Source organism: Heteronotia binoei, chromosome 9, assembly GCF_032191835.1.
Source record: "Heteronotia binoei isolate CCM8104 ecotype False Entrance Well chromosome 9, APGP_CSIRO_Hbin_v1, whole genome shotgun sequence".
Classification (NCBI taxonomy): domain Eukaryota; kingdom Metazoa; phylum Chordata; class Lepidosauria; order Squamata; family Gekkonidae; genus Heteronotia; species Heteronotia binoei.
The window spans coordinates 43,962,087-43,987,261 of record NC_083231.1 but is presented as its reverse complement, the minus strand read 5'-3'; the positions used below and the strand labels follow the sequence as shown (position 1 = coordinate 43,987,261).

At 41.3% G+C, this 25,175-nt stretch overlaps 1 protein-coding gene across 2 annotated transcripts in view; it reads left to right on the top strand.

The window, feature by feature from the left end:
* The window catches only part of GALNTL6 (polypeptide N-acetylgalactosaminyltransferase like 6), an 816,075-nt gene that overhangs the window by 754,914 nt on the left and 35,986 nt on the right, over positions 1 to 25,175 (top strand). For both annotated transcript variants that reach the window (XM_060246534.1, XM_060246536.1), the window contains one exon: positions 21,985 to 22,092. In XM_060246534.1, coding sequence (XP_060102517.1) covers positions 21,985 to 22,092 — 108 coding nt within the window. The remainder of the gene's footprint in view (positions 1 to 21,984; positions 22,093 to 25,175) is intronic.

Sequence of the window (25,175 nt, the reverse complement as noted above, 5' to 3'; positions counted from 1 at the left end):
ATCTCAGACTTTATTATTTAACCATAGAAACCTGGGTGAATGCTGGAGAATCACCTCTACATTGTAGTATCATTTCTGGGTCAAGTCAGAAGTGACGTCACTATGGCAATAGTGATTCCTCACCTCCATTTTCCCCTCAGTGGCCCACCAATTGGCAGCATAGGAAGAGAGCTGCCAACAGGAGTTCTCTTGCTAACCCAGAAAACATGTCAGTCCTAGCCATTGGTTATATTGCAAACCTGGTGGTGGTGGGGGGGGGGGTGTTTTCCAGACATCAAAAGGACATAAATCAAGTCCTTCATTAATACGCACTTAAAAACAAATTGAATGAATGACACAGAATGGGGGCCATGTCTACTCCAGAATAAAAAATGACTTGCATGAACCCAACAGATGTCATGATGGCATTTTCATCCACCAATCTTGGTACCCCGCTCTGCAAAACACCCTACAGACTATAAATTGCAGAAAGTCTCAGAACAGCCAGCAAATTCCACAGAACAATCAGCACAGTCAACAACCATCTGCCTTATCTTCAAACCCCTTCAAACCCCTTCCAACCCTCCCAGCAATTAACACAGAACAATGGTCACATTCAACAGCCAGTTTCCTTCCAGGAAGCCCCACCAAACAATGGGCACATCCACAAACCAATTGCCCTTTCATCACACCCCCTCCAGCCTAGAAATAGCAGCTCTCCAGCAGCCCTGGCTCCACTCAATGCACAGCAGCCAAGAAGGTCTGAGTGCCTGCTCCGGCTGCAACGCCACTGAGGATGTTCTCCGCAGCTGAGAATGAAACGTCTGGAAGGAAAACTTTCTCCAATAGAACAAGGCACTTGATCCCGAAAGATTCTACAAACCCTAATGATGTCATGTAACTTTGAGTCAATTCTGTCTGCAAAGAAAACAAAACTGAAAGACAAAAAAAGCCCATAAACTAATGGATTGACAGTTTGTTTAGCAACCATCAACATGTCTCCTCTACAGTTAGGTTATTTCAGAGACAAATGAAAGGCATCTCTTGCATTCCACATTTCTGACAGGAAACCTGAAGACTGTATTATCTAATTCACTACTTCCCGTGTTGTTTGTCATTAGGAGGAGTATAGTTACAAGGGAGGCCATCCCTCTCTGCTGGAAACCATGGTAACCAGACTGGGAGCACAGGCAGTAAATTGCCCCCACCTATTTTGGTAAAATGACAGATTCTTTGAAGAGGATTTCAACCTCTTTCAACCATAGCTCCTCATTGAGCTCATTACTGTCAGTTGACCTTAGGGTCCTTGTCCTCCTCCTTGAATAAATTTCAGAACAGCTTTCAACGATGTTTTGTAATATATGCCTAGAAGAAAGGGGTTCAGTAAGAGAAGGAAAAAAGACAAGCACAAAAGTGCTGGTTTTTCTTTAAATTGCAGATGGAAAAGCAAACTGTTAGGCAATTAGAGGTGAGAGAAATGAAAGGCTTTGTGTACATTTCGGAAGAAGGACAGTAGTGATGAGAGACTTTGTGACCAGATCTTAATAGCTAATCCTAATTTTACATTGTTATCCTTTGGGCAGGGCCTATCTCTAATGTGAATCACATTGGGAGACAGCTGTCTGAAATATAGGTTTGTATTGTAAAGATAATAAATAATTACACTTATTAGCATTGTTAAGCTTCATTATTCCTCTGCTATAAAAATATAGAAAATATAAATAGGCATAAATATATATATATATATTAAGTGGTGTGGAATGGTAACACTTGAGATATTTTTAAATTGTGTTGTTTTTGATTTGTTATTATGGTACACCTACCTGTTGGAACAGGTAGTAATTGTAATGAGTCTATAATAAAAAAATTGAGTTTAAAATAAATAATTACACTTATAATTTATCACACATTTTTCAATGCTCAAAGCATTCTTCTCCAACAGAAACTGACACATCTGTTCCTCACTAGAGTTATCTTCACTTATAGAAGTTAGGCAGGTAGCTATGGGAGGGGTGACTTCTCTAGGATGTTCATCTGTGTCTCTCTTTGTCATCTTTTAAGTACCACCCCAAATTTGTAACTAACCTAATCAGTAGTAATCTAGTTAAGCTCCCTGCTCCCAGTCTTTGCACCTCTACTGAACGTTTTCTGGAGTGCAGCACCACACTCATTCACCCACCTGTCAGAGCAGAGAGGAGGGGAGGGGAGCAAAACACTCATTTGTCCGCCTGTTGGGCTCTCCTTCTCCAGGAGGGCAGCATGCTATGTGGAGATTGCTGCTTGGTGGCTGTGATGGCAGTCAGGGAGGAGGGCCTGCCACCTCCTGGCCAACCAGCACAGCCTTGTGCTTGGCTGGTGGTGGATGTGGAGCTTGCTGCTGGCAACAAGCTCCATATCCAGCATCAGCCAACCTGCAAGGGCAGTGGAGAAGGAGGGCCTGCCCCCTCCCAGCCAACCAACTGCCAGCTAGTGCAGTTATCACCAGTTGCCCCAGGCTCCCTCCTCCTCCTGGGATCAGCAGGGGAGACAGCTGGGAGGGGTCAGGGCACATTCAGGAGGGGACTTTGCCTCAAGCCTCCCCATGGCTATAGGCCTGTGAGTCACCCTTACAGAGTCAGTGGTTAGTGTGGGAAAGATATTACAACTGAGATTCAATCTATAGTGGAGATGGGAGTGATTAAGCCCAGTACATCTTAGAGTAGTTCCAATGGAGGAATACATTTTTGAGTATACTACAGGAGATTGGATGCTGTTGCTAATCCTGATCAATTTCTTTTGCCTTATATCAATGACCTTATTGAAAAGCTAGACTGAGCTAAATCCATCAGTGTCTTAGATTTGAATAAAGGTTACTGGCAAGTTGGTTTGGATGAAGATGCTTCTATTAAATTTGCATTTGTGACACACCTAGAACTTTTTCAGTTTGTGACTCTGCCATTTGGTCTAAGAAATGTTCCTATGACATTTCAGAGACTAATCAATACCTTGCTATAAGGTCTGTCAGAGTTTTCTTGTGCTTATCTTGATGACATTGCCATATGTCGTGACACCTAGCAAGAACACTTGGATCATTTTCACCAAGTGCTTAGTAGAATTCAGTCTTTTGGTTTTACCATTGAAGTGCAAAATTGTCATTTTGGATTAGGTGAAGTTGAATGCCTAGGCCAGGGGTCCTCAACCTTTTTAAATAGGGGGCCAGTTCACTGTCCCTCAGACTGTTGGAGGGCCGGACTATAGTAAAAACAAAAACTATGAACAAATTCCTATGCATGCTGCGTATATCTTATTTTGAAGTGAAGAAACAAAACGGGAACAAATACAATATTTAAAATGAAGTAAAGTTAAATCAACAAACTTGCCAGTATTTCAATGGGAGTCACTTTGGAGAAGTCACTGTCTGTCAGCCAAGGGCTGGGGGAGGGGGAGGCGAGCTCCAGGCACGCCGCTTACTTTGACGGATGGGCACCGCCGATGCCACCAAAAGTCTGGAACACAGGCCAAGGTTTTTTTTCCCCCCAGATGTTGTTCTCCTACACTTGTGCGTGCTTCCAGCCAGGCTGGGGGCAGCCACAATAGAGGTATCCCTGTCTGCATGCCTGTTTTCTCAACAACTCTTCACCACACACAACTATATCCCCTCACCCCGCAGAGCTTCCTCAGTGGCCCTTCCATGTGGCGCCACTCGTGCTCCGAAGGGGGCAGTGCCTGAGCACGCCCCCCTCCCACTTCACCCGCGTGTGCGCCCGAGACGCTTGCCTCCCTGCGCACCCCCAGCCCCAGACTCCGCACAACTTCTCCCAAAGTGAGGGAAAGAGAGCCGAGGCAGAACCCCTCCCCCTTTCCAGGTCAGTGCGGACGCGCCTGCTCGCGTCTCTCTCTCTGGAGCCTCTGACCTTGGACTGCTCCGCCTGCGCCTAGCTTCATTCGGACCTAACACTGCGGGTCCGAAACAATACAGGGGCACGTGCGGCAGCTTCCTTCCTCCCTCTCTCCTTCCCTCAGCATCTGCAACTTCACTTCGCCCGTCAGCGCATGCCCTGCCCGCCTCCCTCGCCCTCCTCCTCGCCCCAACGGCTCCTGCCTCGTGCGAGCCCCTCCGCTCACCTCGCCTGCTGCTGCCGCCGCCTCTCTCCCCGCGCAGTTTCGTGCCCAGCGCCGCCCCTGGGAGCTCCAGCCCGAGCCTCCAGCTCGCAGTGATGCTGTGCTGTCCCTCCAGCGGCTCGCTAACTTCCCCCGACCGTGCGCGCCGCACCACGCCAGGCAGCAGCGAGAGGAGAAAGGCGGGGCGGAGAGAGCGAGGGGAGGGAGGGCGCCCGGGGAGGCGTGGTGCCTTTGACCTGCCACCTCCCCTCCGCCAACTGCCGCCGGAGGAGTGGAGTAGAAGGGTCTGGCAGCTGTGGCTGCTGGGCTTCTCGGTCGGGGCCACAGGGAGGAGAAGGAGGAGGCAGTTTCCAGTCAGAGCCCAGCCCAAAGCTGCGGGCTGGTACTTTCCGAGCCCGCGGTGGCTCTCGCGGCTCCCCAGAGGGTTAAGGAATGAGCATCCGCAAGGTTAAAAATAAAAGTTTGATTCAAGTTCCTGGGACTTGCCAGAGCAGGAGGGAGGCGCTGCCAAATCCAGGGGAGGGACCTGGCAGGCCGCATAAACGTCCTCAGCGGGCCGCATCTGTCCCGCGGGCCGTAGGTTGAGGACCCCTGGCCTAGGCCATGGAGTTAGTATAGGAAAATTAAGCCTCTAGAGTCTAGACACTAAAGTACAGAGCATCCAAAACTGGCCTGTTCATAAACAAGTGTGAAGTTCAGAGTTTTCTAGGTTTAATCTGGTACTATAAAAATTTTGAATCATTTTCCAAGCATTACTGTACCACTCACTGACTTGAGCAAGAAAAAACAACCTGGTAAAATAGTCTGGGCTAAGTAAGTCCAAATTGCTTTTGACACCTTGAAAAGAAGCCTGCTACACTCTTCTGTTGTGATTGCTCCAGATCCTAATAAACCTTTTGTGGTCCAACAGACACCAGAAAGACATTCCCTGGTGCCATGTTGTGTAGCAAGACCCAGATGCAGAACTGGCTGTCATTGAAAAAGAGTGTCTTAGAATAGTTTAGATTTTAAATAAATGAAGACCTTGCTTGTGGGGGCAAAGAGTCCAGCTTCAAACCAACCATTCTCCTTTGTGTTGGTTAAATCAAGTTAAAAATTCCAATCAGAAACTTATATGCTGGAGTTTAGCCTTGCAAGACTTTAACTTTGAAGAGGTTAACTTTTGAACCAATGTCTTTATTGTGTAGCTAGTCTTTGAATTTAGTTTGTGGTTTTTGATTCCACACTGCCAAGTTCTTTTTTGATATATTTTGCATAATTTTAATGAATCTTCTTTAATAAATCTTCTGTATTTCGTGATGTTTTGTTCTCCAGATGACTTCAATCTAAATCCAGGTGCCTTGTATGTAGTGCTCACCTACGAGGTTAACTATTTTGTCAAAACTCATTCTGCAAGTGACTTACCTTGCAGTATTGACTTTCTGGTTAAATCCTAGAAAAAAGTTGGAAGCTTACCCTTTGGTTTCTGGCTGTTGAGATAGACTCAAAGGTCTGAAAGCAGGTACCTAACTGGCTGGGGATGTGGACACATACTCCAGGGTGTTGTTTAATTTTACGTTTTGCTTGCTTTACCAACACTGCCATTGGATAAGGGTTTTTTGACATTTCCCTCTCCCTTTCTTCCTTCCCAAAGAAGGAGGAGGCAGGAGGAGGCCACAGTCAATTGAGGGAATGGAGGCTTAGCTTTGTATCTCTCCTGCGACTGAGGGAGGCAGCAGCAGTCCCAGAGAAGGAAGCAAGCAGGAGAGAATTTTGTTGCCCTGTACTCAGGCAAAAATCTATGCACTGCAGGCTAAATGTTAGTGTGCCAGCACATCCTAGCAGGAACACTGGCCACAATTGATACCTTTGCCACTGAACCGCACTGAATCTTAGCTATATGCAATTATATTCTCACATATATACTCATGTTACATATTGAGGAGTTAGTCCTGCCAGGACATGTGCATGAGTAACTAAGTTCAGAACCACAGCCTAAATTACACTTTTAGAATTACCTCAGTGTGTGTGTGTGTGTGTGTGTATGTGAAGTTAAATAGCTTGTAATACTTTTCTTCAAATAATTTTGTGTTTAAAGCTAATCAGGCTAAATACGATTATGGTACGGCTTTAAAATAACCAGCGTGAAGCCACTGCTTAAGTCCTGCATTTACATATGTAAGAAAAACAGGTTTGATGTGCTAATTCCTCAATATACAAAGATAAGACAAAACTGAAGACTAGGAATTAATTTAGTGTACTTGCTGAAGACTCTGTGAGTTATTAATAAGCATGCTAATCATATAAAGAATAAGATATTAGTAAACTTCTTAGCAATTGTCTCTACTTTTGTTTGGTTAGAGAAATAAAATGCTCTTCTACAAACTAAGTGAGATGGCTAAAAGAATCTTCAAAACCTAAGAGTCTTAGTAACTATTTTAGACTTCCCAATACAGCTAAAATAAAGAAAAGGCACCATAGTAAAGCCCAGTCTCAACAGATCTTGGAAACTAAGCAAGGTTGGTATTTCAATGGGAGTCCACCAAGGAAGACTCAGCAGAGGAAGGCAATAACAAACCATCAGTGCTTCTCACTTGCCTTGAAAGCCTCTTGCTAGGGTCACCATAAATCAGCTACAACTTAGCTGATACAGCAAAACCTCCAACCAGTTTTCTCTAGTAGTCCAGAGAAAAAGGGTTAAGCACTCCTCTTCCCTTCTCCTCATTGCTACTTTAGTGGAAGCTGCAGCCTCCTGAGAATACTTTTTCAATTTTTAACAACCCATATTGGAACTTTGCATATAATATGCAGTTTCACCACCATCCCGTCCAGAATCAACAATTGTATTTATTTAAATTTTTGTACCTCAGAAGGTCCTTCAACACTTTCAATAATATAACCAAATGAAAATCCATCATACAACCAGAAGAGTAAAATAAAACTTGAGAACCATCCAAAATCAGCAGTTATTAAGAACAAGAGATTACTGGCAGTTAGTATAAGAGAACTGGTAGGACATATACTAAAATTGAAATGATCAAGAGAAGATTAGCAAGAGATTAAAATCTTTTCTAAATAGAATAGTCTTAACCCATTATTTCAAACTTAACAGGAACAATGCCAAAGACGCTCATATTCTACATGTTTCGTGTCCCCACCCAGAAAGGCTTCTTCAGGTGGTCTTAGTGTACAAATATGCTCAGATTAGAGAAGGATGTCCTTGAAGTATGATGCTCCCCAAATTGTTAGGGTGTTAAAAGCCAAAAACAGCATTTTGAACTGGGGCCAGAAACAAATGGGAGGCAGTGAAGATATAACAGAATACCTCCAGTGTGTTCATAGCAGCCATTCATAGAATAAGTAATATAAGAAGATTATTATAGGACATCAGGATACTAAAAAATGAAATTAACAGTAGTACAAGACAGGGTGTGTCCCAAGGAATATCCCAGCCATCACCACTGAGCACCATTGAAGGAGCTTGGCACCCTTACATTATCTCCCTGCATCTATACCAGGTTCCAGTAGGCATTAAGTAGCTGCACACCTGTTTAGTTCATTAGCTATGGCCCCAGTAGCTTCATCATTACCTCCTGGACCCCACCTCCCACAAGCCATTGCTGAAAACAAATGAGATATAATTAGATTGTTGTGATGGACACACACAGGCTTAAGCTATTTGCCTTTCAAATTGAAAATAATGTTGATTTGGACAAGTGGTTGGAGACAGGATTCAGTTCCAGAGTTTAGCAAAGCCCAGAGCTCATTTGAGAGCTGAACTGGACAGTACAATTTCCATCTGTCTATGGCCAACATTTCAGCTTCAGTTCACGTATTGGGTGCCACAGTAGAGGTTAATGACTCGTCTTCTAAACTACTTGTGGCAGGTGGTTCTCAACTTGCTTTGACCTGATGAAGAACTGTGTAAAACAGAGAAAGGAAAAGGGATCTACTGAGTATTTTTATTAATCTACCATTTGGGAATGGTGATCATTAATAATGACAGCAGTTCAGATATTTACTTATCTTAGACAATATATAATGTTTTCTTTCGCTGTTATGGCTCTGACAAAAAATAAACTGATATGTTTAGTTCATTCTTCAAAGATATGTATACATAGATATGTATAATTTATTCATCAAAGAAAACAGCACATATATTTTGAACCTATGTAAATAGAGCTTGCTAGACTTGTTTATTAAAATAATAAGCAGTTAAGATGGTAACAGTTTATAAAGTACAAAGATAGTAAATGGGTGTATCATGCAGAATAAATGTTGGTTAAGATGTTGTAACGCATTCTTTCTATAATATAAAGGAAATTACAAATTGGGCTTCCATTCTACTGATCACATTTCCTAACCATCACGTGATGTGCATGTGTGATGTATCATCACAAATGCTGCAAACAAAATTTCATTTCACATGATTGCAAACATACTCCTTGTTAGCAGAGTCCATTCAGACATTCATCTGTGAGCTATCAAGTTATGTTCATGCATGTTTGAACTGGTCACTTCATGTCCTTTTGATTAATCTCTTTGCCTCAAATCTTTATTTAGACAAGTGATATGGCTAGTTTTGGAATATCATATCACCACAATGAAGGCCTGTATTATTCAAGTTTGTATGAAAGACCATTATGTTACAGGCTGCTATAAAGCTGGTTGTGTCTTGCTGCTTTTCTCAGCTGAGCTTTATAGCAGAATGCTAATGCTGCATTCCAGCAGTACTGACTTCAAGCAGCAGCTTTGCAAAAGTTTCATAGCCCTCTGATTCTGCAATATACACACTACTTTTAGGAAATAACTTACTCTATTAATCTGGCATGAACTAGATCCTAAGGCTAGCTGAAATAAAGGAACTCTCCTTATTTTATTGTCCTCTTTATTGTCCTTTTAAGTTTTGCCCTAGATCTTCCAGAGAGTTCTTGTAAATCAGAAGAACAGGAACTGGGTACTATAACAAAATGACTGTCACAGGAGTGGGGACAGTCCCAAAATGACTACAACAGGGTCTGGGTGACTGGGTCCAATCACAAGATTTTAGGAGTTTCAAGAAAATGTTAATAGTCTCTATGCCAGGTATCCACCTATGATAGAGGCAGCTATTTCCAAAAGGTTACAGGGTTTGTGTCCCTGAAGACACAAAGACGGTGCTTTCTGAAGTACCTCTACTTCAGTAAAGTGGAGAAAAGACAGGACTGATTACTTGCTTTGGGAAAGAAGCAAGCAGGTACCAGAAAACACAAGGACGCTTTCCATGTTTCCCACAGATGCTACATTGGGGGTGTATTTACACTCCTGTAAATACATCACTCCTATTTAAACACAGATGGCAGATGTTGATTGTATATTCTTACTACATAATTTTGATGCCTGTACCAGTTGACAAGAGGCAACTATTTGCTGGAATGTCCCTGCTGATTCCTGTGACTAATTAGTAACACGTACCTGTATGGAAATTTCTTTCACTTGTTGTTTGGTACTTCAAAGCTAAACTGAAAATTCATACCAAATTCCCTGAAAAGGACATGCCCAAATGGGACAGCAGAGCTGCACATCTCCATTGTTCCTAGGGTTATGTGGCATGACCCTTGTGGGTCCCTCTTTATGGTCTGCCAATGTCAGACAGCAGCTGAGGTCAGCTTGCAATGAGGCTGCGGCAACTTTTCTTGGGAGTTTGCCAAAGCATTCTCTCTCCCCTTATCAGCCCTACCTCAGCACTGCCATTTAGCAGAAGCCAATTACAAAGGCAATGAAATGTCAGTATATATTTTCATTAGCATAATACAACAAACAACATAAAAATGCTAATTCTGTCTCCTAACAGTTTAAGGCTTCGAGAAAGGCTAGTGCAATTGCTATGCAAATAATTAATAATAGCTCCCCTCCCCCCAAGTATGTGAAGTGAAAGCAGTTAGCTCAGAGGGATCTATCATTATTATAGCCAGGAGGTATACACTTGCAAGGAAATATTGCTTTCGTTAGTGGCAAAGCAATGAAAATAATATTCATTAATCACAAGGAGCATGTTGGTGATGCAGGTCAGCTCAGGACAGAAAGCTGCATCTGAATTTTGGGTAAAAGCAACTGTTCTAAAAGGAAGCAGTATCCATTCTCTCTTACAAACACCTCAGATGATATATAGTTTGAGAACCATGCTTTGATTACACAACTCTCCCAGAAAGTTAAGGAAAATTTAAAGTTTTCAAGAAGTCTTACTAAAGCAGTTCCTCAGAACTCTTAGAGGGCATGCACACTTCCTCCACCATGCTGTTGAAGTAGAAAAGAGTAAGAGTCCAGTAGAACCTTAAAGACTAACAAAAGTTGTGGTAGAATATGAGTTTTTTTGAGTCACTGCTCACTTTTCAGATCTGAAGTATCTGAAGAATTGAGCAGTGACTCACAAAAACTTATACTCTACCACAACTTTTGTTAGTCTTTAAGGTGCTACTGGACTCTTACTCTTTTCTACTGCTACAGACTAACACAGGAACCCATCTTTATTATACTCATCCACATTTCTTTAGTTCCTTTGAACATTGTATTTGACAGGGAGGCTCTAGGGCCTCCTTTAAACCATCCAAAAATACCTTTCTTTACTTCTAAATCCTGCTCTGTGACTTATACTGGCTTGTACTCATAAAATCAGAGATGGATAAACTAGGCATCACAAAATAGGGGCAGCCCCTAGGGATCACTGCTCTTAAATGTCCCTAACCTTAGTTTTCATTGTTATTAAAGTTCTTAGCAACTATTGCTACAGATAGTGTATGCATGAAATATAGGTTTGCCAGCCAAGTGCCAACAACTACTATGAGCTTTAGGGCATAGGGCTTGTCATCACATGACACCACTTCCAATTGAGTAATCAGAAGTGATGTCATATGTTATACTGACACTCTTGTAGCCTCTCAAGTCTCTATGGTTTTATATTTTGGGGATTGCTAAAGCATCACAACAACTTTTGGCATCACTTCCGGTTATACAACCAGAAGTGACAACACAGTGTTGCCGCAATGGCACTTTTCTTCCAGTGACAAAGGTAGACTATAAATACAGTAAATAAATGAACAAATAAATTAAGGGGACTATGTCTCTTGTTATAGCAGGAGACCTCCCACCCTCTGCTTCCAGTGCAGCATCAGGACGCAGAGGCAAGCAATATCAAGCCACCTCTTTCAAGCCTCACTAGCAGTCACCAGAAGTCAATGGTGACATCCAGGCTTGTGCACATGTACACACACACACACACACACACTAGTGATTTTTAAAAAAAAAATGCTAAAAACCTCATGGCTACCTCTCAGGATGCATTTTGTGTTAAGAAAAGTTATCTAAATATAAAACATGCAGATGTCATGTCTGTTGTGAATTTATTTATTTATTTGCTTTATTCATTTATATTGCCTGCCTTTCTCGCTGAGAGTCAAGGCAAATTACAGCGTGAGACAATTCAATCCAATGGCAAGGGATATCCAATAAAAAGTGTAACAGGGCTAAGATTACAACAATGAGAAACATTGCCAAAAATGATATGTTGTAAACAATACAAAAATGAAATTACAAAAGTAGAGCCAAGAAGCAAGATAAGAGAAGCAAGCAGTGCAGCAAGATAATACATACAATAGTGGAATAGGCTATCATCCTGTTCCCTTTATAAACATGCCCTCCTGAACCGTTCCATTTTTCACATTCTGCAGAATGACAAAATTGTGGAAGCCTTCCTGACCTCTTCAGTCAGGCCATAACACCAGGTGGGGGGCACAACAGAGAATGCACATGGTATGGGCAACTGTTGATCTTACCCATTGGCAGGGTGGTACCTTGAGAAGGCTCTGCTCATAGGTGTAAAGCTGGTTTTTCCCCACTCAACTGATTGTTGCTTTTACTGGAAGAAGGGAAATCCTGTGTTTATTCCTACACCAAGTTATTTTCAGTCTGAAACTCCTCAGATCATCGGCAATATTACAGCTCCTATTTCTCAGCAACTCTCAGTATTCTGGGCTTCCTGGAGTATATTCAGTTCCTTGTTGACTTCAGGGAGGTGTCATCTTTCTTTTGACTAATTTACCACACCATATTTTTCTGCATGCCTAGGGATTTCCCTGTGTGTGTAGTGACCCTTATTTTGTCTGTGGGTGGCCTGATTTTGTTGCTTCATGATTGGCACAGGGATATACTAAAAAGTGCTATCACATCCGGACAATGAAAAAAATATATATTTTAAAAAGCCTAATTTGTTTCATTTATTTGTACAATGGAAACTAAGGAGAACAGTGAATGAACAAATGTCACCTATACATTGGTTGACATAAAACCTGGCATTTTTTGCATTGATAGTTTAAGGCAGTCAGACAGAAAAGAAATTATCTCTTCTCGGCCCCTCCATGCCCTCTGCTGTGGGCAGCTGTTGAACTGGTTTGAGGCAGCACATGGCGAGTGAGCCAACAGCCAAGTGGGTGGGGAAAGACTTATTTCCCTCTCACACCTTGTCTGGCACGTCAGAAACTGTTTCAGGCAGGCTTTGGATTCAGCAGGAGCTCACAGGAGCACAGCTCCTGAATCTTTCTGAGGGTTTCCCCTACTCCTCCCCACCTTGTCCATTGACTAGTAGGTACAGCTGCATAACAATCCCTGGATGAGCTCCACCCAGGAGCAGCATGACACCCCATGGCTCCCTAAGCAGACTCGCTGCCTAGCGCCCCCAAAGCACCCCCACGCCTTCCCCCTGTGACTCCGTGCTCCCCCCGCATCTCCTCCCCTCCCCACTGCGCCTCCTCCCTCCCTTCGGATCCTTCCCCACACCATGTCAATTTCAATGCCAGAACCAGCTCTAGCGTGCGTTCCAGCTATCTAACCCCCCCCCCACTGCCCTATCACTCAATCTGCGAGCAAAACCACGCTGCGGGGCCGGGCCGCACTCACAGTCTGTCAGGACAAGTGTCCTGAAAGGGTGGCCCAGCTGCAGCTGACTCCTCTCTCATCCAGGAAATGGGGAGGGGAGGAGTCAGCGGCAGCAGAGCCACCCTTTCAGGATGCTTGTTCTGAGTGCGACCCAGTCTCGCGGGGCAGTTTTGAGTTTTGCCTGCGGATCAAGTGATTGGGCGGGGGGGGGTCTTTAAATAGCCAGAATGGGGCACTACAGCCAGTTCTAGCATTGAAATTGACATGAGGTGGAAAAGGGTCCAAAGGGAGGAAGGCAGGAGGAAGCGCAGTGGGGAAGGGGGGAGGCGCAGGGGTGTGGAGCCGTGGGGGGAAGGCGAAGGGAAGGAAATGAAGAGGCAGGCAGCAGTGGTGGTGGTAGTGGGCGGCGGAGGCAGGCAAACTAAGTGCTTGCCTGGGGCACCGGGAGGGGGGGTGGTAAGCCCAATTTAGCATCCCCACCCTCTCAGCGCCCTAGGCAACTGCCTAGTTTGCCTAATGGGTGACCCGGCCCTGGCTCCACCATCTATTTTTCTACAAAGCGATCCCTAGTTTCAGGTGTGTACAAGGCACCCCAACTGGCTGCATCTTGGAAAACATAGTCCTGTCAGATGCAACAGGTGATAGGGGGAAGAGAGAGAGAGATTCCTGCCGCACACACTGTGAATGTGGCTGGAGGAGAAGGTGGTAGATAATAAAGGCTTTGTCATTATTTTTCCCTCTAAAACCAGTGGAAACTAAGACAAAGAACAAGAATGAACACGAAATAATAAAATGAAGCAAATCTGAATGAAATCTCTGAAAAAAGATCAATTTGCTCTGGTAAAGTGCTCATAAATTGTTAATTCTCATACTTCTCTGTTTTATTATTCAGAAACAAGCATTTAGGAGATTTATCTTGATCAACTTGTGGCTAATCTGGAAAGTGGAGCTTGAGGTTGAATCTAAACACCTCCCTTTAAAGTTTCCTTTTTGTTTCCTTGCCACTTTATAGTGTTTTTCATATTTTGTGTGTGTTTTCAAAAGTGGTTAATGGTTGTTTGCATAGCTGTTTATTCTTAGAAACGTGCTAATTTTCTAAATTGGGCTTAAGAAAGTATCTTTCATTGCTATTTATATTGGCTAGAGATTCATTGCTGTAAAATAAGACATTTGGGTTTTACAGCTTGCATGTTTAGACTATCTAGAATTCTATCTCTGCAGTTCAGCCTGCAGTTCTATCTCTGCAGTTCAGCCTGCAGGGGTGTCAAACATGCAGCCCAGGGGCCAAATCAGGCCCCTGGAGGGCTTTTCTCAGGCTCTTGTCTGCTTCCTTCTCCCTCTCTCTTGTTTCCTTCTGCATCTCAGCTTGCTTTACAAGACTTGCTCAATCACTCAAGAGCTACAGAGCAAAACCTTTATTTTCTCCATTGGCTGAAGCTCCTCCCCCTCCTGGTCCCCTGGGGAGGGAGGGAAAGAGCCAGAGCTTCCTTTGCCCAGTTCCCTGGATCCCATGGGAGAAATACAAAGAAAGCACCTTTAAGACCAACAAGTGCAAACATGTTTTAAGGGTTTTTTTAAAAAAAAATCTTTAGTCGTGTTTGTCTCTGTCCTTTAAAAAGTTTATATCTCTGCTACCTAATATTAAATAGGTACACACATGACCCGGCCCAACATGACACAGCCTAATGAGGTCTCATTTATGTAAACTCCGGCCCTCATATCAAATGAGTTTGACATGCCTGGCCTAATGCCTTCATGCAGCACTGTTACCATTAGATCTGTAACAGCTGACATAGAACAATATGTTTACATTGAGGTTCTTTCTTTAGTTCCATGCAATGTTGTTCAGGTGACATTAAAAATGACTTTTTAAGGCGCTCTGTTCTTTCCAAAGCAAGGCTGTGTAACCCTACTGAAACTAATAAATAATCAAAGAGGAACAGCTGATAAATGTCCAACAACCATGCCTGAGATTCATTTTAATTACCCAAAGAAATGTACCTTAGGTGTGCATTGTAGAGTGCTTCTATTTTCTATCTACCACTTGTGTACCAAATGTCATTTTCTCCTTAGTATCTCCAACATCTTTCTAAATTTTTAAAAAACTTCTTTTTGTTTGCAGTCTCAAGAAAATGCTACATACATTAGTGTTCTGATTTGTGATCCATATCACATTTTTATTTTCTTTGCAATGTTTATTGTGGATATGTAAGAATGGGCTAGAATCCCTGCTTATCATGAATCCTACTGTTGGACAGTGATCCATTCACTCATTCTTGTTCTAGTTCACCAACTTTTTCTGAGGATAGAAAGAGATGGTACCATGTTTGCCAGCTTACAACATGTGGAGATAGAGTGTAACACAAATGTGATAAAGAAATATGGGCCTTACAGAACATTCTAAGGTGCACAATTGTGCTACTGAAGCTCTGTAATCTTCTTTGACGGGAAGCCAGTTATGTATATAAGTGCCATCAAATCACAACTAATTTATGTCAATCCCTGGAACCAACTAGCGATTGGTTTTAAAGCTGTACTGCTCTAAGCTTTGTCAATAAAAAGGTGAAGTAAAAAGGTGATAGATGAGTAGGCCCCATATTGCAGTGACTATCTCTGGATCAAGGCCTTGGGGACAGAGAGGATGGAGAAAAACTTCCTTTTAGCCATTTTTTTTAAATCTGGGATTTATCTTTCATAAAATCTAGGATCAAGTTCAAATCAGCCCCAATAATTGTTGCACCTTCCTTAAATTGTGTCCATTTTTGTAAGGCAGCCTTCAAGAAGGATTCTTGATTCTCATTGGGAGCATAAATTGCACCCAAAGTTACTTTACAAGAGCCTATCCACCCTTTAACAAAAATATATCTACCTAAATCATCTTTTTCAGAAGCTTCAAATTTAAAACGTAGTCTAGTGGAAATAAGGATAGCCACTCCTCTAGATTTGGAAGAACCAGGACTTCCGGGATCCGTCATCTTGGCTTCAGAGCTGTCTGCAGAGATCTTTCTGCGGCATCTCTGAGTCTGGTCATTGGAGGGGTGTCACGGATGTGAGACCTCCGCAGGGAAGGCCTGGAGGGCTTTCTCTTGGCATGGGAATCCCACGGTGGGGGAAGGGGTTAGTGGCAACTGCCCCCTATGCTCATCATGCGTCCTGAGGCTCCATGGCTATGAAAGCTGCTTATCAGCAGAAAAAGAACTCCCGATCGCTTTTATGCTCTCTTTTTCTCCAGTACATCTTCAAATCAACATCTTTCCACTTCTAAAGCGATGACTCTACTTAACAAGTAGGTGTTTTTTTCTAAATTTACCCCCTGATGGGTCACTCTGCATAACTACAAAAAAACTAGCTCACGGATGATTCCAAGTGGCCTCAGACTGACAGGAGCAGTCTTAACCTTTTGAATTGGACTGAATATAATTACTAAAATTGACCCGGACTTTAATTGGATATATATTACAGAAATTATCAAGAATTTGCAATCTACAGGGGTTCAGCATTAAGGAGAGCGAATCGATGACAGTGAAAGCAGAAGGGGAAATTGTTATGCAAAACAAACAAAGGCGAAAGAAGATGGTCTCTTTTAAAAGAGCATCATAAGAGACCATCTTCTTTCGCCTTTGTTTGTTTTGCATAACAATTTCCCCTTCTGCTTTCACTGCCATCGATTCGCTCTCCTTAGTAAGAGAAATGGTTTAGATGGAGATAGACAGTTGTATTTGATGTATCTTATGCAATTTGCTATGAACAATCCTTTAAATCAATTTGCTATGAACAATCCTTTTAATCAGGATTTTGCTAAATCAATAAACTAATCTGTGCCTATTATAGGTTTAAGTTAAATCAGGAAATTTGATGTTGAGACAGTCTTATAAGAAAGTTTTTTTCTTATGAACTGTTTATATTTAATTTGTGTTTAAGAAGAATTGTTTGGTCTTATATTGCTTTACTCGTTTATTATAAGAATTACTTTTTTTTTCTTTTACACTAGTGAGAGAATAAAGGATGTAATACCGTATTTTTCAGTCCATAAGATGCTCCAGACCATAGGACGCACCTTCCTCCTGGGGGGCGATCCGCTGCCTCCGCCTCTGATCCCGGCGCTTCCCCCGCGCCTGCCTGCCTGGCTCCAGCTCTGGTTCCAGCAAGCGCTGGGATCGCTCCACGCTGCCCCCACCGCAAACCCAGCGCTTCGTGAGCGCCGGCTGCGGAGGGTGCAGCGTGCTTCCTCCATGCCTGTCTGCCTGGCTCCAGCTCTGACGCTTACAGCAAGCGCCAGGATCGCTCCCTTCGCCCTCCGATCCGGCACTTGCTTTAAGCATCAGAGCTGGAGCCAGGCAGACAGGCACGGAGAAAGCACGCTGCCCCCTCCGCAGCCGGCGCTACATTAACAAAGTCAAAAGATATGGCAAATTTGTTTGCCTCCTTCTATTCTTTGTATGCTAATAGCTCCATTGATAGGTTAGCTCTAGATCAGCTTTTTAAACAATCAGAATTGATACCTAATTTTGATGAAGCTGACAGAGCTTTTTTGAATCAACCTGTAATAGAGGAGAAAGTGATGGAGTTAATAAAAGTTTTAAAATCTAACTCAGCTTCTGGAAATGATGGCTGTCAGGCAGAGTTTTATAAATTGTTCCATGAGATCTTAGTTCCATATTTCACCAGAAATTGTAATCATATTATGTCTAGGGGAGAATTACTCGCTTCATGGTCCTACACTACTATAGTACCTATTGCTAAGGAAGGAAAAGATGAATCTCAGTCTTCCTCATATAGGCCAATCGCTCTCATTAGTCAAGATAATAAAATTTTTATAGGTATTTTAGCTTGAAGACTGAAATCTATGATAAGTAAATACATACATCAAGATCAGACCGGCTTTATGCCTAATAGAAATATAGCCGATAACACTAGAAGGACGTTGAACATCATTAGTCATGGAAAAATTACGAACTTGGAATCTTTGATTTTGAGTGTCAATATGGAAAAAGCCTTTGATTCCATCAATAAGGATATTTTTTACCCCTGTTACATAGGATGGGATGTGGCTCCAATTTTTTTACAGCAATTGATTCACTCTATAAAGTAAATAAGGCCCAGGTTAGGGTAAATAACTCTAGGTCAGAAGCATTTAAAGTTTACAAGGGCACTAGACAGGGGTGTCCCTTGTCCCCCATTCTTTTTGCAATGGCCATCGAGTCCTTGGCAAGCATGATATGCATTAATAAAAACATTAATGGTATTAAAATAGGTATATCTGATAATAAGATCTCGTTATATGCTGATGATGTAGTGTTATATGTATCTTCCCCACTTAAATCTATCCCCAAAATTTTATCCATATTGGAAAAGTTTAGAAGTATTTCAGGCCTTAAAATGAATGTTTCTAAAACAGAAATCTTTCCTATTTATCTTTCTCCACTTATGGAATTGGAATTAAAAGTTAGATTTAGTTTGTCATGGGTTACAAACCATTGGCGGTACTTGGGAATTAAATACCTCTTAACCTTTCCACTATAATTGATTATAACCTTGGTCAGCTATACAGGGAACTACAAGTACAAATGGGCAATTGGAATAAAAGAATTTTGTCTTGGCAAGAAAGGCTTTCTATAATTAAGAGTTTGTTTTACCAAAATTCTTTTTTTTTTTAGGACTATACCTTTTTTTATTCCAGATCAATTTTTACATATGTGGCAAAGCTTTTAAATCAATTTATTTGAGAAGGACAAAAAGCTAGGATAGCATTTCAAACACTTTGTAAACCAAGAAGACAAGGGGGCCTTCAAGTTCCACACTTGAAATTTTATTATTGGGCTTCTGTTTTAGCACAGGCAATACAACTATATAATCCTCTTTCTAATGAAGCGTGGGTTCAAATTGAAGGGGCTTATTCTGCTCCCATTCCTCTCAGAGGAGCTATATGGTCTTCTCCCAAAAAAAGATCTTTATCACTATCAGCTAACAGCATTTTGGTCAACACCTTTATGATCTGGGATATATTAAAAAAGAAATTTGCCCTTTCCCCTTCCCCTATAGCAACTGTCCTAAATTATCATTGGTTTCCCCCAAGTTATAATCTTTTTGATTTCAATATATGGATGAACTCAGACATGGATTTTTATAAATCCTGGATCCATCAGAAGTTATTGACAAAATAGGAAGTAGCTAAAAAATTAAAACAAAAATCAATGTGGCTCCAATATTTACAATTAAGAGAGGCTATGGTATTGTATTCCAAACAGTCTAAGGTTTGTAGAAACCTCACAAAATTTGAAAATCTATTATCAAAGCCCCCACAAACTTCTAATGGTCTTCTTTCAAAGATATATAAATTAATACTAAATTCTCAGTTTTCTAAACCTCCATCGTATATACAAAGGTAGGCTAAAGAAACCCCGGAAACTTTGTCAGAAGACAATTGGAATATTATTTGGAATTCTCCTTCATACAAATCTCCTATGCATTCTATTCGAGTGCAGTATTATAAATTAATAGCAAACTGGTATCTGTGCCCCTTAAAACTTTCTAAAATCAAATCAGGTGTAAGTCCTTTATGTTGGAAACATTGTGGACAGATAGGTTCTTTTTTACATCTTTGATGAACATGTCCCAAAATAAAGTTATTTTGGACGCAAGTGTTAGAAGTCATATATACAATGACTACATTTAAGCCTCCAGAATCATTCCAATTTTGTCTCTTCGATACATGGAAAGGTATCAGTATATCAAAGCAAACTAAGTTGCTCATTTTTAAATTGGTACTGGCAGCCCATTTAGTTATTGCATCATGCTGTAAAGATTCTAGAGGTCCAACAATAGAAAAGTGGCAAGGGAAAATATGGGAAATCAGTTTAATGAATAAAATAGTTCAAAATCCATTTTTTGTTGCATCGGTCCTTCCTTTACATAAGAAGTCTTTTGAGGAAGTGTAGAATCCTGTAATAGATTATCTGAGTGAAAATAAATTTTTGCCTAGAAATAATGAATATAGAGTGTGGCTTATGGTGTAAGGTGCAATTTTCCCTCTCTTTTGATTAATCTATACTATTGAAATTTTGTGAGATGTGCTCATATTGAGTTATGATGTTCCCTGATAAGTTAGGTCATGTAGTTCTATGTTTGTAATAAGATTTTACTGTTTGTAGATTTTCTTTTTAGTTTTTGGATTATATCTCTTCTTTTTTGTATTTGTAATGCAAACATTCTTTTAATAAAATAAAATTTATATATATATATATATATATATATATATATATATATATATATATATATATATATATATATGGATGGAGAAAAACTGTTGTTAGAGGAGTAAGAAGATTCCTAAATCTCCTAAATGCTTGTTTCTGAACAATAAAACAGAGAATTATGGGAATTAACAATTTACAAGCACTTTACCAGAGCAAATTGATCTTTTTTCAGAGATTTCATTCAGATTTTCTTCATTTTATTATTACATGTGTTCATTCTTGTTCTTTGTCTTAGTTTCCACTGGTTTCAGTGGGAAAAACAATGACCAAGCCTTTATCATCTATCACCTCCTCCTCCAGCCACATTTACAGTGTGTGTGGCAGGAATCTCTCTCTCTCTTCCTCCCATGCCCTGTTGCAGCTAACAGGACTATGTTTCCCAAGATGCAGCAAGTTGGGGTGACTTTTACACACCTGAAACCAGGGGTTGCTTTGTAGAAAAATAGGTGGTGAACATTTAAGGGACATTTAAGAGCAGTGATCCCTAGGAGCTTCCCCTATTTTGTGATGCCTAGTTTATCCATCTCTGATTTCTGTCCTACTGTAGCCACACTAGTGAGGAACCTACAGATCCTACCTGCTTTTGCAAGTGACCACAATCCTTTATGTCTACATCTCACTTTTCCACTACATGAGACTTATCTTAAAACCCAAACAGGGCTGCACATCCTACCAACCACACAAGTAGGTTGCTGTGTCAAGTGGACACCACAACTGGAACAAAGATTGAGGAACTGTCTAAAAGGCAACGTCACTTCCAGCGGGCACCAGAAATGATATCATCACAAGGCGATATCCAGACTATTCTCTGGTATTTGGGCAGAAGCCATTTTTGCCATAGAATTTGTGCGCAAATACCAGAGCATTGCCCTGATGCTGCAGTGTGATGATGTCACTTCTGATTGATGCCAGAAGTGATGCTGCATGGGCCTCCCTCCACCTTTGGTTAACCCCCCCCCCATCCTTGCAGTTGCCAGGAGAGACCTGGCAGCTGTTATCCATTGGTCCAGGTGTGTCTTGCAATTGCATCTAAACTAGCCTTCAGTCACACCACTGGCATTTACAATGGAAACTGTATTTGACTTAAAACTTGTAAGACTTTCATAAGAAAAAATGTCCACTTATTGTGAACTCTTAAATAATTTTTTCTCCTTCCCAAGTCAATCAGGCTTTTGTTCACAAGATTAAAAATAACCTCAGTACTAATTTTTGAGAACAAATGTAATCAGCAAAATGTACCATCCTTTGGACACCATTTGTTATCTCTTCAGTTTTTCCATTCTTTCTTTCTGAAAGGCTTAATTACGTGGAGCCATTTACCTCCATAAGAGCCAGTGTTGGCCATAGCATTTGTGATGCTTGAAAAGTGCAAAAGTTGTTATACTAATCTGCAAGGCAACATAAGTGCTCAATCAGGAGACTCTCCGCAGTTTTTTCTGCCTGAGAAATTCACACAGCAAGGTCTTGCATTTATTTTGTAGAAAGCAACCTTGATAGCTATATTAATTATGGCCTTGTAGTTTATTTAGGAGTCTGTTTTTTAAAAGTAATTTTCAGAAGATATTATATGTTTCAAAGCAAAAACACTTCCTTTTCCCATTCAGAGTCATTCTAGAAGGAATAGGTGCAGAACAGTGTAGATTTTTCACATGCCTTTTTCCTTTTCAGCTGTTGGCTTCCCATGGGTCTTCTCAAAAATAGTTTCTCTTGATAGTCACTCTCTTCCCTTTCTTTTTTTCTTTTTTTGTTTCTGCCTCAGGTCTGGATGTGTGGAGGTGGCATGTTTGATGTTCCATGTTCAAGAGTTGGGCACATCTATAGGAAGTATGTCCCTTACAAGGTCCCATCTGGAACCAGCCTAGCAAGAGTAAGTAACACTTTCAGCCATAAACTGTTGGCAGTATAGAGCCAATATTTTATTTTTAAATGAAACAGAGCCAGCATTAAGGTTCGTCATGGTATAATATCTAGCTGAAGGCTATAATACTTGGCTCATCTTCTTCCATAAGAATTACCAGGTCCCCATAAACACTGTGGGGTATGGGGGGAGTGTAGAGTTGCCAGATCCAGGCTGAGAAACTCCTGGAGATGTGAGGATAGAACCTAGGGGGGACTAGGACCTCAGTGGGGTACTATGCCATCAAATCTACCTTCCAAAGTATCCATTTTCCTCAAGAGAACTAATCTCTGTAGTCTAGATATGAACTAATTCTGAGGGATACCTAAATCCTATCTGAAGGCTGGCATCCCTACACAGGAATGGGGGATCATCTAACAGACTCATACAGTGTCATGGGAGCCTCTGGAAGAATCTGTAATTTCATATGCCTGGAGCTGAACTCTTTCATATGCCTTTTAAACTTATCAATACCAAAGGAGCTCTAAGGGGTTATTGGTCTCTTCCTGAAGTAGTGTGTGTGTGTATTTGCAAGGGTGAAGTGCACCTAATGATAGTCCTATATGATGGCATCTTGCCTTCAGAACATAAGAGTAGCCAGCCCTTGAATGTGCATTATTTTTAAAAAGCAAGTTGCACAACACTCTTCATTTTTCTGAGTACCAAATGATCTAATTTAAGCTGTTTTTGCAGAAGAAAAAACAACTGCAGGGACAAGCATATTTTTAAATGGTCAAAGTTTAAATGGTCAAAATCCAGTAGTTGTAGCTTTAAAACAAATTCCTTCTAGAATGAGGAACAGGACATACTCAAATTTCTTTTTCTGGGAGTTGTGCTACAGAATTCAGTGGACACCACTCTCAGCAAAAAGAGCCTGGGAAAGTGGGATAAGCAATGTGTTACAGATATGGACCTGTTTCTTAAAGAAGACAAGGGTCCTAAGGGACCCTTCACATCTGGGCCATTTGCTATTTGAGATCTTACCGTCAGGTAGACGATATAGAGTGTTGAAGGCTAGGACAAACAGATTTAAGGACAGTTTCTATCCAAGTGCTGTGGTTAGGTTAAATGCAGGGTTATGAAGGATTATCTGTTTTAGATGTATTTAAATGGTTTTAATGGTTTTATGAATGTTTATCTGTTTTAGATGTATTTAAATGGTTTTAATGGTTTTAGATGTATTTAAATGGTATGAATATGAATATGTGTGTTTGATGTGTTGGTATGTTTGTGGAAGAGCACCTCATTTCGTTGCTCTCTTTTTGTGGAGAACAATGACAATAAATTTTATCTATCTATCAAGACAAACACTACATTCCTAAGCATGTACACTCACAAGTAAGTTCAGTGGTACTTTCTCCTAAGTATGTTTAGGATTGCATCCCAAGTCTTCAAGTTAGTGAGTTAGGGAGAGGCAGCCATGCTTCAGACATTACTGTTTTTTACACAAGCATGTATACCTGCAACTCAGTCTCCAATGGAAATTGACACAGATTGCCATTATCTGTATGGGGTAAGCAGGAAATCCTCCCAAATCAGCAAGTTTAGTCTCAGTTCAAGAAACTGAAATTCAGCTAAATATCTGGCCAGTTCCTTCATGCTCTGTTTCCTAAGCCAGCTGCCATACCAAGGAGGCTGAGTTACAGAAGTGATACCAGAAGTTTGCTTCATCAGTGGAATGTTAGCCGCCCTGAGCCTGCTTCAGCAGGGAGGGCGGGATATAAATCTGAGAAATAAATAAATGCAATGCAGACTTGCAGATCAATCTGTTTCCAAGCAATCATCCTAAAGGGAAAAGGGATCCTTTGTGTAAGCTTACAGCAGAAAGGAACCTTTGTTATCTTTGACTCTTAAATGCCAGCAGCTGCTTGACTTCAGCTGTCATCACTCAACTACTACACAGCTGACAGAGCGGAATGGGGGCATCAGGAAAGAAGTACTTTCCATGATGACATCTTTTTATTTTTTTTACAGTAGTGCATTTTGTTTATACCCTGCTGACCTTCTACTGAAGCTTTCCATTAAGCTTCCAACTTTTTGATCCTGATTAACTGCCAGCTAGATAAACTCATCTCAGAGGTCTTGTATAGGCAGTGAATGTGTGTCTGAACTGCAAACCAACCCCTTTCTAATCTTCATATTTTCCCAGTCCAGTACTAGTAAGACAATATGCTATCATGATCATGTTGATGGAAGTAGTCCTAGTGGTGGTTCAGGGAGAGGGGATATGTCAATTCAAATTTGCTGCTTTTTTCATTTTAAAAAAAATCACAGCAACCTCACAAAATGATGAGGCATTGCTGCATGAGGAGAGTGTATGATTGTAAAAAAAAAAACTTCAATAAAGGCATGCCTGAAGACAAAGAAAGAACAGCTCAGCTACATTAACACTGTCCCAGCAGAGTTAAAAAGGGTATCACCCCCCTTTGTATTACCCATATTGGAAGCTTCCTATTTAATTAGGGGAAACTAGTTCAAGTAGAGACGAGCAAGAGGAGGTAATTGGGATTCTTCAGCTGTGTATACCAGGATCTTTCCCTTAGAGAGCTCTCAAAATAAACCAGGCAGAAGTTCAACTGGAAGTTGTTTTATTGCAAAAGAAATAAAAGGGCAAAACTTACATAAAACGCACTCAAAGCACACAAGCTAGCTAAGAGAAAATCAGGGAGAAGTGGGGATAACATGGGAGTTTCAAAGAGATGATATTTACCAGTCTACTAGATCATGCCCCACAGAGAAGGCTGTGAAATAGCCAGCATTTCACCATTGTTGGCCCACACACAACTGGGGGTGTGATGTTTAGTGCTGAGAACATGCACACTACCAAGGTGCAGGGTGCTTTTATATCCAAACATGCTCCCTGGGGATCTGCCGAAGTGTTCACCCCAAAACAATGACTTGGTGAGAAACAACCATTTGGGAGGAGATGGATTGCTTTTCCCAGATATGGCCTATGGATGTTCATGGTTCTTGATGACCCTTGATTACAGGATGTTTATCATTTGGGTGAAGGGTGTTAAGAATGGTATAATTAGGATAAACAGGTGAGGAGG